Raw genomic sequence first — 18,939 nt, 5'->3', positions numbered from 1 at the left:
ATTGTTGTGCCTCCCACAAAGCTTAGCTGGGTGTGCATTATCAGTTGTAATAGTACAGTCCAGTACGATCATATTTGCAAAGGAGAACAGATCTTTTCTGTTGTATCAATTGCTTAGCTAACTTTTTAATATCACATTATCATTAGGCATTTGCTTTGGCAGCCTAGTTAGTAGCTAAAATAATTGATAGGAAAAAAATGTTGTTACACATAAATCACCCACTTTGGGTACATAAAAGGATTAGTCTGCAGTTATGAAGTGATGCACTTGGCCAACACATGTATTTAATTACATTTTTGAAGTAGTTTGATGAATGTTTTGACTTGTTCTACCTGAATTGTTTGAACAATGCCCAGTTGGAACCAAAGGTCTGAGTGTCTGCCAGGAAGCCACTCACCCACAAGATGTTACTGCTACCAGCAGCATGGCATTATATGGCTTCCTCACACTTCAGTCATCCATGTTTGAGTTTCACTGTAGTACTAACGTCTTTTTTTAGTTGACAGAAGTAGAGCAGTGCGTGATGTTCTGCTGTGGTCCATCTCAAGCTTTCACACACTGAGCTTTTATGCTTTAAATCTTTTTTTAGACCTTTGTTGTTTTTCCCTGCTTACCTATATGTCCTGCTGCAAATTCATTCAAATACATACACATTGTCTGCCCTGTAATGAAAAAGTACAGTAATAGCACAAGTTAGGGACACTAATATAAAATTGACAATAACATTGTCCCTCTGACTGTGACACTTATGTATTCACGGTGATGCAGCTTGAGGTCGTGTGTGACTCTCACTGGTCTAAAAATGTAATGTATGTTGTATTGGCCCTTAAGCACAAGAAGTGTCTTTTGTCAAATGTTAGCTGTGTGCTACATGACAGGCAGGGAATGCATATGGTTTTGGCATCTACTATATAAATCTATTAAATGGTGTCATCTTGATGCTGTAGACTTTCAGACCTTTTTAAACTTCTTATTTTACTCTATGGACATGAGATGCACATCGCACTTCATGCAAGGTGTAAATGGGGTCTTACTCCCCAGGACTGGCTTGCACCAGCTGTTTGTAAATCCATCACTAAGTTTTTGTGTGAAGTTCTTTGTGAATTCTTAGTAACGGCTACTAGCTAGTTCGACTAAACTTAAAAAAAGGCCATTTCTAACAAAGACTTAGCTTAACGTGTGAATTAGTGTCTAGGAAACATCTGTAGCGCTGTCCAATAAGAAACAACCAGCTCTGTTAATATCAAGTCACTGTGCAACATAAATTCAAAAAATTATTTTATTATTTTGCTTTATTTATATCTGCATGCCTGAAGAAATGTGTTTTACAATTAGAAGTATTCTCAGTTTACAGTGAGAGGGAAATATCAGAATATGCTAAGCTAACTGTAGTTATTTTGTAATTTAGTCTAACCTTATTATTTAAACGCAAACATTTTAGTTTTTTTAGGTTTAGTGCGTTATTTCCATGAAATATATAGTGTCAAGTCAGATATGTCAACTGTACTCCATATTATCTCTTTAACTTTTCTATTTAACTCAAAATGAGTCAGATATTCGAAAGCTAAAGTTACGCTATGGTTGTTAGTGTAAATATTTCATTTATTTAACAACTAGTCTCTAACTAACAGCTAGTTTGTGTGGTGCAACCAGTTTTAATTTAGTGACGTAAATCTCCATGAAGTAAACTCTGACGTCATAACTAGGCTATGTTTGAACTTAGGAATTAGTGGTGCACTAGAATCCAGGTCCAGACACTCTGGTGTAAATATGTTGATCTTCTTTATGGTGGAAACGTCTATGTTTTAGGGCCTCCATGTTTTCCCTGTCCACTACTTATGAGCCATGCTTTCAGTTCATGACTAACTATGATGTAATCTGCTTTACTTTTCTTCATCAGAGGTGATAAGATGGGTGGAGCTTCCTTCTTCAGCATGCTGGAGACCTGAGAAAAATACTGCTATACTGCTGCTGAGGACCTCTACCACCCCCACCCCACAAATGACTTTCTACCGTGTACGTAACCTCCTTTTATATATTTACACATATTCATGATGAATGAGGCTAAAGTCATTTCTAAGGAGTACACTATCACACACATCCTAAAATAAAAAAACAATATTAGTTAATGAGCCTAACTACCAGGAAATAGAAGATGAATTAGTGTTATTCTGTGATCCTGTTAACTGTCCTATTAAAGAAATGCATTTTAACTGCAATATTATATGTATAATAGATGGTAGAAATATTTCACTGCATCCAAAACATCCAAATAACTTAAAAAAACAAGTTATCACATTTTAAAAACTAGATTGTTAGTCTAGTAAAACATATAATTAATGACCAATATACTGTATTTAAGATGTTTCATTCAAATGAATAGGACTGACATGGTTTTACTTTTAATTTGGCTTAAAAGCAGGGAAGAATTATTGAGTTTATCTTTCCCTTCGTCAGTGTGAGTTAAATGCTCCAGTTATTCTTATACTTGAAAGTTTCATTTGGGCTTTTAAATAATTTGAATGAAGACGTTTAAAGATCAAATATCTCATAAATCCTAAACCATGGTGTTGGAGAGTCACTCGCAGCAAAGTTTGAGAACAAACTGAGTTACTACTTCTACGACACTGGTTTAACTCAGTCTCTCAGCTCATCTCTTACAGTGGTGTTGATGCTCAAAATGTTGTTTTTCAGGAACCATTGATTGGCGTGCCTCAAACTCTGTAATGGAAAATCGTGGTGAGTACCAAGTCACTCGTTGTGGTGTGTTAAGTGCAGTGTTAATGCTATGGTGAGAGCTGTAGATCCACTCATCTCGCTGTACATCCTCTGTGTTTATGAGGTCTGTCTGGCCCCTGGGCGTTTTATGAGCCACTCAGGAATACAGCCGCACATCTTCTCAACCTCAGGGCCTGATTGAGGATCAGTTTGTCCTCTCAAACCGTAGCCTTTCTGGGTTTTCCCTGGTCTACATAAGTCTAGAGTGGTATGCCTGTGTGTGTTGTTTTTTAAATTTAGACTTTGAGAATATGAGGTGCTGTGTTTTAAGATTAGCTGCTTTTGTCTCCCAGTAGTAACCGCTTTCAGACACTCGTGTCAACACTGACCCTTCCTTCTCTTGTAAAACTAGCTGCTGCACAGAAAAGGGAAATGCTAGTTTTGATTGTGTAGCCTGCTGCTGGTTTTTGGTTCACCCGCATCTGCTACTATTTACTTATTCGCTTCCCTTTTGTAGAACTAACATAACAAAAGCAATTGAAATTGCTCTGACGTGCCTACTCTAGGCCCTCACCCAATGACAATCACTTACGGCTTCTGTGAACATATATTTACAAGTGTGTTGTAGAAGTGATTTTGGATTAGATGAAAAGCAGCCAGTTAGCTTAGCTTAGCACAAAGACTGGAAATCAGGACAAACAGCAAGCGAACATGTTTCAGTTGTTTATTTCTTGCAGAAACCGACAATGATTATTTCTCAGCCGGCCACAGTGACTCCCTTTTGAATCATGTTCCCTTTGCTCTTTGGGCAGTCGAAGAAAACTTGAAACCCTGCCCTTATATTAAAATATAATGCATATATTTAGACATTTGTGTCATTAATGAGACATCGTCCATATGGCACTGTCCGCATACCACATGTCGGACCATGCATGTACTGTACGTGTATGTGCGTACCTGCCTCAGTCTGCCTGCTTGCTGAAGTGGCCTGGCCCAGTCTGTTATCCAGGTCAGGCCAACAGGTTCTGGGCTCATGCGGATTGGCTCAGCTCTCTCTGGAAGTCGGCCCGGTGTGGAGGCTGTATGTGGGGCACAGGGAAAGAAAAGGAACGCTGTTGAACACACTAGCTCTCCAGCTTTAGAAACAGCCGAGATGCAGCCAAACGCTCAGAAAACTCTGATCTATCCAGGCATAATGACACAGCTCAATGCTCTGGATTCCTCAGAGGCGCAGTCGGACAAGGTTTTCTGAAGACACTCAAACCTCAAAAGGAATCAAAGCACCAATTCAGGGGGTCCAGTCCACACTCCTTTTCTCTTAGTTTAGAGAATGCAGTCTCTCTCTATTTTTTTTCTCTCTGCCTCTCTATATTCAGGTCCCAAACAGGGTAGTTCTTCTTGGCAAACATGCTTTAAAGTCATGCTAATGCCTCTGAGACTGTTCGAACTGTGTTAGGAGAATTGCATATGTGCGTAAAATGTTGTCTGAAGCCGTTAAGAGAGGTGAGCAGCATGACAAACACCCCATGCTGGTTCTGAATAACAATAGTGGTAGTGTAACATTTGGCTAAATACTGTATATAAAAAACAGCATATGTCTGATTAACACAATTTCCTATTTGTCAGATTCCTATTTGCCTGGTGCTTCATTCCTCATTCTTAACAAGTTCACTAACATCTCATGCAGAAGCAGCTATAATAGCAGCTTGAATCCATGTCTGTTGTTCATGTGTAAATGTTGAGATGGAGTGGCCTCCCAGACACGTTGACCTTTACACAGCTCCCACGAAAAGTCACTGATTGAGGGCATTGATTGAAATAGCTCCAATTTCTTTTCCCTCAATCCTTCACATCCAAACTAAATGATGGTTTTTACCTGTTAAGTAATGTGTCGGACTGATTTAAGAACAGTTTACATAGACACTGTCTGTGTCTCTTTCTGCCATTTTCATTGTCATCTCGGCCCAAGGAAGAAAAATAAATACTGACACGAGTGTGATGGACCACAGAACTTGGACCATATTTTATGTCCACAAAACAGTTATCTAAGTCTAGCTTTTTCTTTAGGGGGGGCAATCTTTTTATTTACCATGATCACAGTATTAAGAATCATTTAAATCTTTGGTTCTCTTGAAACACACTGCACCGCATAGACTGCATTACATACATTATTGGAAGCATGGGAAGCATGCACCACAAACCACAGTACACATAACACATTGAAAACATGACTCGTCTTTCTCCCAGGAATGGTAGGCATCTTTGAGTGAATGCTGACCTGTACTATGAGCCAAGGAGGGAGGGTCAGTGAACAAGAGGGAGAGAGGGAGTCCAGCTCCTGGTGGGAGGGAAGGTCTTAAGGAGATTGAAAGAGGGAGGGCCGGGGGTAGGACTGAACTGAAAGTCATAGGGGACGGGTAGACAAGACAAATGCAGAGAGGAAGAAAAGACCTGAGACAGAGGAGACCAGAGGACTTTGTCAAAGAGGGAGGAAGACAGGTGCAGCTACTTGTCCGTCAAGTTTAGTGTGCACATTTCTGGGTGCAGGACAGGTAGAGGCCCCTCAGGGGCTGGATCATGGGACAGAGTCTTCGTGTGGATACCCCAGCGCAGGACCCTCAAAAACACAACAATGGCGGTGAGTTTCTAGACTCACAAACACCTCTCTGTGTACTGTAGACAGTTCTTAGTTCTCCACCGTAAAACATATATCATGATATTACTTTTGAGTTTTTCAATTAAATTAAGAAAGAACGAAGAATTTCTCTCTCTGTCTCTGTCTCTCTCTGTCTCTGTCTGCTTCCCCTTCACTTTCACTACCACAAGGAATGTGAAATCACTGGGGTCACGTGGAAGAATCTCAGCTGTGTTTTTACACACTCTTGCATGTGTTGCGCACTTATTTTCACATGTTACAGTGCATAGAAATGTTATTTGCCCAGTGAAAGTAGACACTGAAAATACATTTTAAATGGGGATTTTTGGAAATATGAATTGTATCTGGCTATAGAAGACGTGATATGATTTTTGATCTCTTCCAATATCTCCCCCTTTGATTATTACAGTTATTCATATCACATAGTGTAAACATACGTCATACTGCTATTGCAAGTACTGAATTTGTATGATTAAACAGTCTGCTCTAGTAGTACTGTCTAAATGACTGGATGGTTTTATGGCACACAAGATTCCACAAGGGTTAGTAATCACACTGATTATAAGCTCTTTGTGCTGTCAAAAAAGTAGATTAAATTTCATAATCTGCCCTGGCATGGGTTAGCGTTACAATAAGATTAGAGGTGTTTCCCAACCTGCCCCGTGGAAGCTGGTTTCTTATGTAAGTGATCAGGATTCTTGGCCAGCAGACTGGCTAAATGCCAGGCTCCTTTAAAACAACAATCTCCTTTAACCTCACACTCACCTGACCAAGGCTGCCATGACTCATTGAATCATGAGGTTAGAGTTAAATCAGGCCTCACTGGGAGATGTATGAGAGTGGTAGGAGTGGCTTCAGGATAGGGGTACGTCAGACACACTCAAACACAAACACAGACACACACACACACACACACACACACACACACACACACACACACACACACACACACACACACACACACACACACACACACACACAGAGAGAGACTCATAGACTCACACAAAGAGTCACACACAGTCACACACCCCCATGTTTCCTGACTGGTATGCCTTATCTTGGCAGAGCTCCTGATTACTGGATGGCTGCTAGAATGCTGTTTCTGGTCTTCTTCTGAATGAAGATGTGTTTCATATCAGGAGCAATTTTGAACGTTTTAACAGTCAGAATGTTAATTAGTTTCACTAGATTGTTCCTAGCAGCACTGCGTTTTCATGAGCTGTACAGTGGACTGTGTTATTAAGTGTGAGGGGAAGAGGTTGTCTTTGTTCTCGGTCACAGAATCAGGGTGGAGTGCCGTTTCCTCCCTGTGTTTCCAGGCTGCCCCCCCCCCCCCCCCCCGCCCCCATAACTCCTGTACTTTTTCTCTCTTTGTAGCTCTTTTTTCACCCTTTACTCCCAGTCCCACAGTCACACACAGCTGTAGTGTCTTAACTTCACTGTCAATGAAATGTTGGAGACATTTGAATAATTTTGACTGGATCCACCGCTCTCTTGAATGGCATAACTTGAGTTGGATGTGCTTTTCTTTTTTTGTCAAATGTTTGGATTTTTTTGTTGGAGGATTAACACATTATAATCAGGCGACACTGGCTAACATACAAGTCTTCTAAGGATTTGGTCAGTCATCTATTTCAAACGGTTGCCTGCTGCATGGGCTGAGTCCTTTTGCAATCGTCATCTCTGCAGTGCTTTGGAGTGTGCAGGCCTGGCACCGCCAGCTCTTATCCTGCTTCACTGGCTTCAGCTGAGCCACTGTGTCAGAGGCTCCTCTGATAGAACAGTCTGCTGTGTGAGAACCTCAGTTCTGGATCACAGGGAAGCTGCCTTAAGCAATGCTTAATCTGGATGTTATGGTAACTGGTCTGAATCCTCAGATTTCTACCTCGCTAATATAAGCTGGATTTCCATGGTGCGGACATGTCCCTTGACCCTGGACCCTCTCTGCTGTAGTTTCTAGCTGTTCGGGCATTTTCTCTATCAGTGGTTTGACTGTTGGGATACATACAGCACAGTTGAATTTGGGGTTGCCGGATGCTCCCTGCTTCCCCATGGCATGCTGTTTCAAGTCCCGCCACCATGGAAGCTGGACGCTTAACACCCCTCTTCCAGGTAGAATTGTCTTTGGGTTTTAAAACAGCTTTTTTAAATTGGAGATAGTGCACAAATTGAAACTGTTTTGGAGCTTTTACAGACGGTCAGTCTCCTAATGACAATGTAAGCACTCGGTTCAAATTTTACCCCGCCAGCAACATTTGTGTGACCATATGGAATAGCGGTTAAAGAGTCTGTCCTTCAGCTGCAGAAATGGGTTTGAATCCTTTGTGTCAGCAACCATCCACCATACTAAAATGTCCCTTAGCAAGGTACTGAATCCCTGCCAGCTTCAGGGGTCCTGGACTGTAGTTCACCCTGGCTTCTCTGCTGTGGGTTTCAAACAAAGAGTCAATTTCCTCCAAGGAATGATATTGTTGTTGCTGTTCTCCTACGTTCTTTATTAGACTGCTAAGTAAGCCACATCAGTATTGTGTGAGAGCGTATTGTTATGGGAATCAGACTGCGAGGCATCATTGTCGCCAAGACATCCTGTGTGTGCATGGGACTGGATGTTTTAAATCGGACCCTATTCTATCTCGACTGGTAAATATTATGTCTGCTGAATACAGCAGCTGCAGCACTGAGAGAGCCAATGTTTGAAACTGTCTTCAAGCTCAGCACCCTGTCAGTTGGCCTGTCAATCGTAACCCAGAATATGGAACCATGACTGCCATTGAATAGAGTACTTCAAGCCATAATGGCATCTCGCAGATTGAGTGTTCTTTTAAAAGGTTTAGCTTCTTGATTGTTAGCCGTCCATATGTATCATGACTGGCAGGTTTTTTCTGCTGCTGTGTGACTTCATCCATATGTTTGCCTCTCCTCTCTATAGAGGCAGTGAAGGCTGAAAGGCTGATAAGGCACAAGTCTCCTTTCAGCCAAGGAATGTGAGCACTTGACAGTGAGAAATCCTGGCTGAACGCCAGTGCAGACCTCCCCTGTTAACTGTGGATATGTGGAGGAGTCAATGAGCTCTCGGCATCACCCTGCCAAAGCACACTCAGTCCCCGCGAAGTGACAGCTAAAGATAATAACAGCCGTAATGAGCACAGCCCTTTTTACAAAGGCATCAGATGAGCTCAGTTTGAAGAAAGCTTCACAGTCAGAATATTGTGACTGCCGATGGATCGATACTCTTCGTGCTGCTGTGTCTTGTTTTAGGATGTACAAATATTGTAAATGCTTTAAAACTGTTACATTTATCATATAAATTACTACTTTTTTTCAGATGATGAAACTGAGCAGCACCACAGCACAATGGCGGGAGAGGGGGGCAGCACAGGGGACAGCACCCCTCCCCCAAAACGCAAGGGCAAGTTCTCGACCCTTGGCAAGATCTTCAAGCCGTGGAAGTGGCGGAAGAAGAAAAGCAGCGACAAGTTCAATCAAACTTCAGAAGGTTTGTTTTGTGAACTCATTGTGTTCGTAGTATGAGTGCACCCCCACCTTTTTCTCTGGTCATATTAGTTACATTCAGCTTTCATCAAAAGTCCTCAATGCGTGCCCAAATGTAGCAGGCCCCTTTGGCTCTGTAGTCCAGCCAAAGCAAAGACAATAAGCTGCTAACATAATATCCTGTCAATGGAGGATCTCGAAACTTGCATCTTTGTATTGTGGAGCATAAGATCACACGCTTCTTCTAAAAAAGAAAACTTAAGAAAGCTTTTTGTGTTGACGGCAGAGCTGGAGAGAAAGATGTCGACACGGCGTACACGGCAGGAGCTTATAGAACAGGGAGTGCTGAAGGAGGTCGCGGACAACGGTAAGAGTGCTTCTGTGATTCAGCTGATGTCTCTGCACAGTAGCATCTGTATCTGACAGTAGCGGCCCTGAGGCTATCACACCCACACAGACAGTACAGTGAAGTCATCATTACATTATGGCAGGAACATGGTTCTCCCATCCAGCAGGTGTCTGAGTCTTTTTTCTTTTTTTTTTTTTAAGGCAAATTTACTTTCACCTTGCTGTTTTTCAAAGTAATGTAATGTCTGTTTAAAATGGCATGCCACTCTCTAGAGCTGAGGAAAAGTGGAACGAATTGTGCCCTGCAGCAAAATAGCTTTGAGAGGGGTGTGTGTGCAAGCGCTATGCTGGCCCCGCTGTTGCAGAAACCCATTTATTAAACCTACAGCTGCTCTTTCATCACACCAACAAAAACACACTCTGTCTACAGGGCTTGGGTTAAGGGCACCTTCCTTTTTTAACTACTGTGTTGAAAGGGCTGCAACTAATGATTAGCATCAGTATCAATTAGGCTGTTGATTGTTTTTTTCTGTTAATGTGTCAGTCTGTGCTTATCACAGTTTCAAAGAGGCCATGGCGATTGCTCCAAATTGCTTCATCTGTCAGACTAACAGTTTAATATCATAATTTACTGTGATTTAAACCAGAGAAAAGCAGCAAATCCTTACATTTAGGAAGCAGGAACCATTGAATATTTGGTGTTTTTGCTTGATAAATAAATAAAAAACATAGTTTAATTCTCTGTTAAACAACTAATGGATACAATGACTTGACTGACTATGAGATTCATGGAAATCACATAAATATTCTACAATAATAACCCATTCTGTATAATTCTGATTGAGGAGACATTTAGTATGTAATTTTCTTCTGGTGCAGCCACTAAATATTGATGACTCACAATAATGTTGGATCTTCTCAATTTTATGTGTATTCACAGAGGATTCATGATCTTTTGTCTAACTTTGACAGATGCAGATGCAGAGACACAAAACATGAAGCAGCTCTATGTGAAGAATGGCCACACTCTCCCTGTGAGTGTTGGTGTTGGAGGAGGAGGAGGAGGAGGAGGAGGAGTGGTCACTGGTGGAAGGAGCCCTTGCAACCAGGGCAAACTCCCTTTAGAGTCGGACTTTAGGATGAACCCAGCCTGGCTTCCCCAACAAGACGACCGTAGGGGTCGATCTCCCTCAAATGGAGAACGCTGGGGAACTCCAGGCTCCAGGGGCACCGGACTGCACGAAGATGGGCGGAGAGGAGGGGGAGGGATGGGGCCACGTGCGCATGTGGAGGGAGAGTGGAAGACTAACATGGTCTGGCATGGCCAGATACACAGCCAGGTGGATGAGGGCAGACGCGGGGGCTGGCTTCACCCTGAAGACGGGCAAAGGAAGCCTGGGCTGCAAAAGGCCCCGTCGGAGGACGGCAGGAGTCGTCGGCCTGCGGAAGCGGACTGGAAGCCAACACTCCCTCGACATGCATCTGCTGAAGAGGGTAGAGCCTGCAGAGGTGAGTAACTAACAGTTTGTGTATTTTTTGCCCCTTCTGTCTTTTCCCCCAATTTTTGTAATGATACCGTATCTGTTGTCGCTAAAAGGAAGCTGAAGATATGTTTTACACCGTGACCTCCTTCATACATGTTTAAGGATGGTAGTGTATTTTGCAGCCCGCCCCCTTGCTGTCATTTCCCTGCTTATGTGCGGTCCTCCCAGATATAGACAGGCCCCTGTCGGCTCCCAGGAGCCCTGTTCCAGCTACGATTCTTATTCAGGAACATGAGGGAATAGCTTGTCCTCTCTTCTCCTCTCCTAATTAGCGTGGCACGATCACTACACCCATTATTGCCCTTTAATGCTAACACTGTCAGCTCAGTGATAATTGGTGAAGAGACGCAGCTAATTGATGTTAGTGAAACATTAGACTTTGTGAAATAATAGTGTTTGGTGCTGTTTTTAGATCTCTGTTGTCCAGGTATCACTCATCTGACATATGGACCACCTACATTTTCTTCTGCAATTCATTACCTGTGTGTACAAAACTATGTCAGTGAGATGAGAGGTAACCTAGATGATCTGCATGCAGAACTTAGGCTAGAAAAAGAGAATTTTGGAAAATAGAGATGCATCATATTGAATGAAAAGAAAATATTGGGAGTAACAACAGAAAACTACAAACAGAGAAAAGGCAGAGCTGCTGCCAGAATAAGGAGAATTCAGTCTGTCAGCTATTGACAGATTTGTAGGTCAACAGATCTTTTCTCTCACTTCATGTGTGCCTTGCTTCAGCTCTTCTCTCTAGCTCACGTTGTATTTTCGTTTTTTTCTCTCTCTCTCTGAAGCTGCTTTTCTCTCCTCTCCCACTCTCTTTCTATCTTTATCAGATCTCCTGCTTTCTGTCCTCCTTTTTTCTCTCTCTCTTTTTCCTATGTTCTTTTTCCACACTTCCTCCTTTTCCTTTGGATTATTTCCTCTGTGCGTATATGACATCACAGTGATAAAGGCTCATCTGTAAATAAATAACCCTGAACTTCAGAGCTGCGGCTTTGAGGAATGGCGTGGGAGCAGCAGTGGCGGGCGTGGGGGGGCGCTCGGGGGTGCGGTGAGGGGGTGGGCAGAGGGAGGTGGGTTTTTGGTGGTAATTGCAGCTGCCTACTCTGTTTATCTTCACAGCTGATCCCTAGATAATGTGATTCTCAAACAAGTGCTATCACAGAGAGCCCTTGGAGTGGTGAAGCAGCAGAAAATGGCACACCGCTGAATCACTGAACTGAAACCGTTCTAACCATGTAGAGAACTATTTTAAAATGAGATTCAATAAAAAGATTTTTTAAGAAAAAGTTGACTTCATAAATTCCTGCCACGGAGAACATTGTGTGTGCACCACATCTGGAAACAGATTTTAAACATTTTTTTAAACTGAAGGTAGTTCTGTAGTTAAAGTTATTTGGGTGGAATAGCCAAGAGCCCAAATGAACACTGACACATGTGTTTCTGGCTGTAATTATTCCTCCTGTTCACACTGACCATTAAGAAATCTCTTCATAATGCACTTTTCAATGTAAGTGATGGGAGACAGAATCCACAGCCCTTCATTCATACAAAGATTTATTTAAAAGTTTATTTGAATATAATATGAGGCTTTGGCTGCCCAAAGTTAAATCAAGTCAGTGTTTTTTCAAAGTTACTGTCTTTTTAGTGCCAAATTCCCTCTTTTTTGTGATCCTTCTACTGCAGCTGAACAAGAGATGCAAAGAGGGAATATTTTACTAAAAAGACAAACTGTGGATGATAGTCACTTTATTTGACTAACTCAGACATCTGAAGCTTCTTATTAGCTTCAGATAAAATTCTAAATACATTTTTGCTCAAAAAGGAGGAAGGTGGATTTTGTCCTCCATCACTTAAGCATGTTTAGAGGGGATCTCCAGTATAAACAGGAGGAATGATTGCAGAGATCAAAACCTGTGTCAGTGATCATATGGGCACCAGACTTGAAAAAATTGTAAAGCTATCCTTTAACTAACTTTTAACATCTTTCCATGGTTCCTTGTTTTCAGAGTCAGACAGCCATTTTGTCCCTGACCTAGAAGCCCTGCGGGATACCCTGCGTGAACCTCTGCCTCCTAAACAGTCTGTCATGCCTCCAAAATGGCTGATGAGCTCCAACCCTGAACCTGTCAGCGAGGGTCCACCTCGCACCCCATCCAACCACCCCACCTCCCAGTACTCATCACCTTCAGCTGCAGCGTCTAAACCTGTTCGATCCGTCTCCTCAGCGGGTGCATCCACACAGCAGCCTTCATCTGCAGCCCTGACCTCCACCTCTCAGGCCACCAAGCAGCCCCCTCTGCCCCCGCCCAAGCCGGTGAACAGGGGCAACGCTGCCATGCTGGGTAAGCTGTGCACAGTCATGATTGCTTTATGTTAACAGGCAATGGAGGGTAGCGACTCCAATCTCAAGCAGGCTGCATCAAGTCACAAATGTGCACCACGAACACTCAAATGTTTGCTCAGTAAGCATGTAGTTTTCCCACTGGCAAATACAATATGTACGTTTATGAGTCAGTGCACAACTGATGGCAAAGAGAAGGCTTCACACACAACTTGCACCAGCATCCTGGTAATGATGTTATCTAAACAGCTTGAGCATCCTTTCCCCAGCTAATTACTTATTACGCCTGGACTATTTTAGCTGCTACTTTTCCCTGGCATTTTACACTCTGAAGATAACAGGGACTCTTGTGTGACTGTGAGCCGCTGCTTGCACAGTTGCAGTGTAGTGGTTGTTGTTAACTGTGGGTTTGTCTCATCTGGGATCTTGCCTTAATTCTCAGTAGAGCAAAGCTACCTTCTTTGATTCAGTTTTGCCTTATTAACAGATCTGATGATTGTGGTACCTTACAAATGTGTGCACTTATTGTCATGCTGTCTGTGTCTGCGGGCATTGAAATATGCAGGCATTTCTCAGTCATGATAAGGTGTGAGGTGAATTTGTTGTCACTGGAAGTTATATTGGTTAGTTAGTTAGTTAGTTAGTGGCTGCTGGAAACACTCGGAAACTAAGAAATTGACAACATTTTAGGCCAGAGTAGGTCAACCAGGATCCTGATTTATAAAATGAAATGAATCTTGTTGTTACTGTAACAGTTTACTGAAGTCAAAGTCATTAAACTTTAACATTTTAAGAACCGGCACCATTCGTAATCAAGAGTATGACATTTTTTGAAATGAGTGACAGAATAACGGACATCCGTCCCTCATAGCGCACTCACATAAGCAGCACAGCCATATACCTGCATTCACTAAACACTCCAGTTGAAGGCCTACGTCTCCTCCCTGTTAGTCTCCGCCCTGCAGGGGGGAGAGAACGCACAGCTTCCTCTCTACTGGTCCTGCTGGAAGCGAGAGTGCGACTATGATGTCTACCTGTCCCTCCCTGTCTACCTGTGCCGGCGGGCTGGAGGCCTGCGCTCAGGTAAAAAAGATGCCCTCTGGGTATCTCTGTGGTCAGGGTACCCGTGTCTGGAATGCCCCCTTACCCTTCCCTCCTTCCTTTCAAAGTCTGCGTTCTTCATCGTACCACGTCCTTTCTAGCTACCAGCATATTTTCTCCCTAACTTGTGGACTGGCCTTGATTGCTTCTTTTTGAATGTGGTATATAAGAGCTGCATGCAGATAGCTGATAATGAGTGTGCTAGGTGCTTTGTGTGCTAGGTGCTTTGTGTATGTGAGCAATGATGTATGTGTGAGTGAGCCGTTAATTCACTACTCTCTTATTTGGCATGTGAATGAGGAGGAGCCTTCAGCAGGTTTCATCTGTGGCCTGCAATGCATCAAGTGGATTTTATAGTGCTAATCCACTCAGCTTCTGCTCAACTGGGATGGATGGGTGGAGATGAATGGATGGATGAATGGAATGGAGAAAGGGTTTCAACATAAGGGCTTGACTTAATTTAGAGAGGAAGATTTTATCCAGCTCAGTTTCCTGCATGTTTCAAGTCTGGCAGCACTGATCTCTTATGTCTCAGTAGCACGGCTATGGCTTTTAACACTGATGTGACTTTAAAGCTATTTTTTACATTATTAAGAATCATATAGCAAATATACAAAATGTGCATGGAAATTATTAGAAGTGAGATTATTGCACATTTTGACTGCAGGTTCAGAGTCTGGCTGTATGGAGCATGTAGGCTGTATGTATCTTCTTCGTCTCTGTGACCTGGGGCACATGTGGCACACTGACACAGTGTGTGCATTCATGTTGACACAGTCATGTGACCTGACTAGCTGTATGTATGAATTCATGCTCAGTCAGACATGTTATCCCAGTATTTATATTTGTACATGTGTAATCTGTCATGTCGGGTACATCTTACATGTAGAGCTGATGCATGTGCGCTCATGTCACAGCGGCAAACCAGATATAGAAATAAAGTGGTGACACCATGGACTGTATATAAATATGGACGACACATCTCAGCTTACTGCCACAATGCAAAAGTGAAGCCAAAATATTTTTCCTTCTGGAATCTGCCATTTTTCTCGTCGTCATGTGGAGCAACGCTCTGGGCAGTAGAGTTGGGCACCTGACAGAGGCTTGAGAGCAGCTGTCAGATCATGATGTCATGATGTCACAACCCCTTTTGATATTGTTAAATAACTAATTAAAAACAAAGTTGTCAGAAAAATGAGCACTTGGACAAACATCAGCATGATTTTTTTTTTAGTTTGGCTCATGTCCCATCTGCTAACGTAGAGGGGGCTGTATTTTTTACCCATACTGCAGCCAACCACCAGGGGGCGATCAAGATGGTTTGGCTTCACTTTTGGGTGGCTGTCATAATGTTTATATTGATGCACAGTCAATGGGTGACACTCGCTAGCTTCTCACTTACAGTTCTAAGCTAATTATTTTGCTTTATGATCAGATGTTACTAACTCTGTTTCCATTTGCAGGAGACCTCACTCAAGCCACTGGGGGTGCCAGTCTTGTTCCAGCTAAGCCTTCACCACCGATGCCTCCCAAGAGGACCACGCCCGTCACCAAACGCAACACGGAGGATTCGTCTGCTTCAAGCCATCCCATCAACCCATCGCCACTTTCTTTGGAGGACCAGAGCAGCCTTTCCGTGTCCTTTCAGCTGCCTCCCCCTCCTCCCTCCCCACCTCTGCCAACACACATTCCACCTTCTCCACCCCGCCAGCATATTCACACCCACCACCTCCACCATCAGCACTCCTACCCCCACCCGCTCCCCCAACCTATTCCCATGCTGTTTGATCCCCCAAGTCCCACCAATGAGTCCCCCCAGCGTCCAGCCCCTGTCCCGCTCCATATCATGATCCAAAGAGCTCTGTCCAGTCCTGGCCCGGCTCAGCCACACCCAGACGGGTCACAGCGTGCGCACACTCTGCTTTTTGAAACCCCTCCTGAGTACCAAGGAGATCGAGGTCGCCCACTGCCTGTCAGCATTCAACCACTAAAACTGTGAGTGTAAAGCTTACTGCAGTATGAAAAGACATGAAATCTAATAATATCTTGAGCACCCTATTCATACAATTTGCAAGAATTGCACACTTTATACATGATCTCAAAGGGAGCTGGAGAAAATCTCCTCTTGGTCATCATGATACAATCTGGTATAGCCAAAAATGTGCAGGTGGGATATGGATCCCAATTAGAATATAAAGTATGCTGTGTCAATAACTGGACGCATAGTTGTGTTTATTTGGTTAAATGTATATGAACTGTCCGGTCTGTTTTTTCAGTGACACTTTTTTTTCTTTCCCATTTAGATCTGAGGATGACTACTCAGAGGAGGAGGAGGATGATGATGATGATGAAGAGGAGGAAGAGTACGATGGGGAGATTCCCCAGCCAGAGCTGGAGCCACGGAGTCGCCGGTGCTTGGTCGGGGACGCTGGTGTTTGTGTCATTCCGGGGGGAAACAGCAGTGAGGAGGAGGAGGAGGAAGATGAGGAGGAAGAATATGAGGACGGAGAGCATGAAATGCGCGAGGAGGACAGCGACTCAGATGGTCCTGTGCTCTATAAAGATGAAGACTCTGATGAAGATGAGGAGGATGAGCCCCCACCTAGTAAATATCACTCACCTAATCATAATACATTTTTTCTAAAGCCCTGCAGTATGTTTTCTCTCCTTCACACCTGACCACATCTCTCTGCCTGGCTTTCATCCAGGTGTTCTGGCCAGCAGGGTCAAAAGGAAGGACACCCTGGCTCTGAAGCTGAGCAGCCGTCCCTGTGCCCCAGACAGGGACAGGTTTACCCAGGAGAGGAACACCAGAGATGACCAGCCTCCAGGACAGACCGGCCTCACCTGGCAGAGCAGGGAGCAGTGGGAGGCCATCCGCACACAGATCGGCACAGCACTCACAAGGTAAAAACAGTGCTTTGGTGTCCTTTTAACTGACAAGAGTGAATGTGCATTTCCTGATGAAATCAGATCGTTTCTTAGATCTTTGTCCTACTTATTGCCTGAATGACAAAGGGATGAGAATGTGTAAAAATAGTGCTACTCTTTTTTTTCTTCTTTTTTTTTCCTCATAAGACGACTCAGCCAGAGGCCCACTGCTGAGGAGCTGGAGCAAAGAAACATCCTTCAGCGTTAGTATCAACTCTTTTCTTATTTCCTTTTATCACTGAGTCTAATAATGTCACATCTGCCAGAATTGTGCTTTGGATCTCTGTCAACCAGTCCATCATGTTCAAACATTTTTATCTCTGGACTTTAAAAAAAAAAAACACAGCATAATTCTGGCTGCTGTTTTTTTTAACTCTTTTTCTGTAAATAAGCTTCATTTTAATATTCCTGACACAGATCTTCACAATGTGTAAAAAAAAAAATATGATTTATATTTGCAACAATAGCAAGAATACACACTTACAAAGACTGTTTTATACATGGATCTATTACAGATGTCTAATTTTGGAAACTGCTTTTACTCTACCTTCACCGCACATCAAACCAGACTTCAATGCAGTGTCTAAATATAGCCCTGTTTTTTTTTTCTTTTTTCTTGTCTTGCTTCAGCCAAAAATCAGGCTGACAGACAAGCTGAGGTCAGAGAGATCAAGCGGCGGCTGACCAGAAAGGTGAGGTTAACACATCTGCTGCTGACATCCGAGTACCGAATCATGTATTTTTCTGGATATTAAACTGACATGAAACATCTCTCTTTATTATAGCTGAGTCAAAGACCCACAGTCGCAGAACTACAGGCAAGGAAAATCCTGCGATTCCATGAGTATGTGGAAGTCACAGATGCGCAAGACTATGATCGCAGGGCAGACAAGCCTTGGACCAAGCTGACTCCTGCTGACAAGGTGCTCAACCAGCGTGTCATCCACATCAAGGACTTTACAAACTTCACATAATATCAGCATCAAGTGTGACGAAGCACATGGTTCCTTTTTTAAATTCACTTTCAACTGACAGTGTCTCTTTGGTTTTTCTTCCAGGCAGCCATCCGGAAGGAGCTCAATGATTATAAGAGCACTGAAATGGAGGTTCATGAAGAGAGCAGAATCTACACGAGGTATAACTTCACCAGCTGAAATTTGTAACGGAATGTGTTTGCCCGATCATACCTAATCAAATCTTTTTTCTTTTTAGGTTTCATCGGCCTTAGCGTCCCCCCTCTTCTCCTGGATAATGAAGCACTTAAGATCTCTGTGACAAGAAGCTGCTTCCTATGCAGACAGATCACCCTTTCGCGTCTCCAGAATGTACTGTACAGTTTATCAGGGAAAGCCTGGAATTGACTCAAAACAAGAACGCTTCTCGCTTCCCCCTCCATCACCCTCTTACTACATTGCTTTCACTAAACTTGAGGTGGTGGTGGGTGAGGACCAGATGCAGTATTTCTCCCAGACAACAGGGGGAACCACGTGCCAATGAAGTGGAGAAGTTGCAGAGGACCTACAGTTACAGGGCTTACTCTCACTCTGCTGTAATGTGGTACCCCTCAGGGATTTGTATCTAGTTAAAACCTTTAATGCGGCCTCATTCTGTGTTGCCTTTTTTTCTCCTTTACTGTATATGGACAAGCTAATTCATCTTGTTAATGTGATAACATACAATAATAATAGTAATAATAAAGATGACGACTTATAATACTCCACACAGTAATAATAGATAATAGAGACAAACGGCAACAGCGAGAGCGGGCTGGAGGATCAAGACTGGGATATTCTGTTATAGGA

At 43.1% G+C, this 18,939-nt stretch overlaps 1 protein-coding gene across 1 annotated transcript; it reads left to right on the top strand.

Moving 5' to 3' along the window:
• Positions 1-5,137: 5,137 nt before the first annotated feature.
• On the top strand, positions 5,138-18,473 carry phactr4b (phosphatase and actin regulator 4b). The gene is made up of 14 exons (XM_062422573.1): positions 5,138-5,356; positions 8,700-8,870; positions 9,153-9,233; positions 10,187-10,723; positions 12,771-13,106; positions 14,057-14,188; positions 15,670-16,201; positions 16,510-16,811; positions 16,915-17,113; positions 17,285-17,340; positions 17,768-17,829; positions 17,923-18,060; positions 18,196-18,272; positions 18,350-18,473. Exons 1-14 carry the CDS (start codon positions 5,296-5,298, stop codon positions 18,363-18,365), a joined length of 2,700 nt encoding a protein of 899 aa, XP_062278557.1. The 5' UTR covers positions 5,138-5,295; the 3' UTR covers positions 18,366-18,473.
• Positions 18,474-18,939: the final 466 nt, after the last annotated feature.

This window comes from Scomber scombrus, chromosome 7, assembly GCF_963691925.1.
Source record: "Scomber scombrus chromosome 7, fScoSco1.1, whole genome shotgun sequence".
Lineage (NCBI taxonomy): Eukaryota > Metazoa > Chordata > Actinopteri > Scombriformes > Scombridae > Scomber > Scomber scombrus.
Note: the sequence above shows the minus strand (reverse complement) of the source record. Positions and strands in the feature narration are given on the sequence as shown.

Bases quoted from the DNA above. Each gene is read 5' to 3' on its own strand.
- phactr4b (XM_062422573.1), top strand. From the start codon at position 5,296: ATGGGACAGAGTCTTCGTGTGGATACCCCAGCGCAGGACCCTCAAAAA. The intron at 8,871-9,152 runs GTTTGTTTTGTG...TGTTGACGGCAG, and splicing joins GTTCAATCAAACTTCAGAAG to AGCTGGAGAGAAAGATGTCG. The intron at 17,114-17,284 runs GTAAAAACAGTG...TTTCCTCATAAG, and splicing joins ATCGGCACAGCACTCACAAG to ACGACTCAGCCAGAGGCCCA.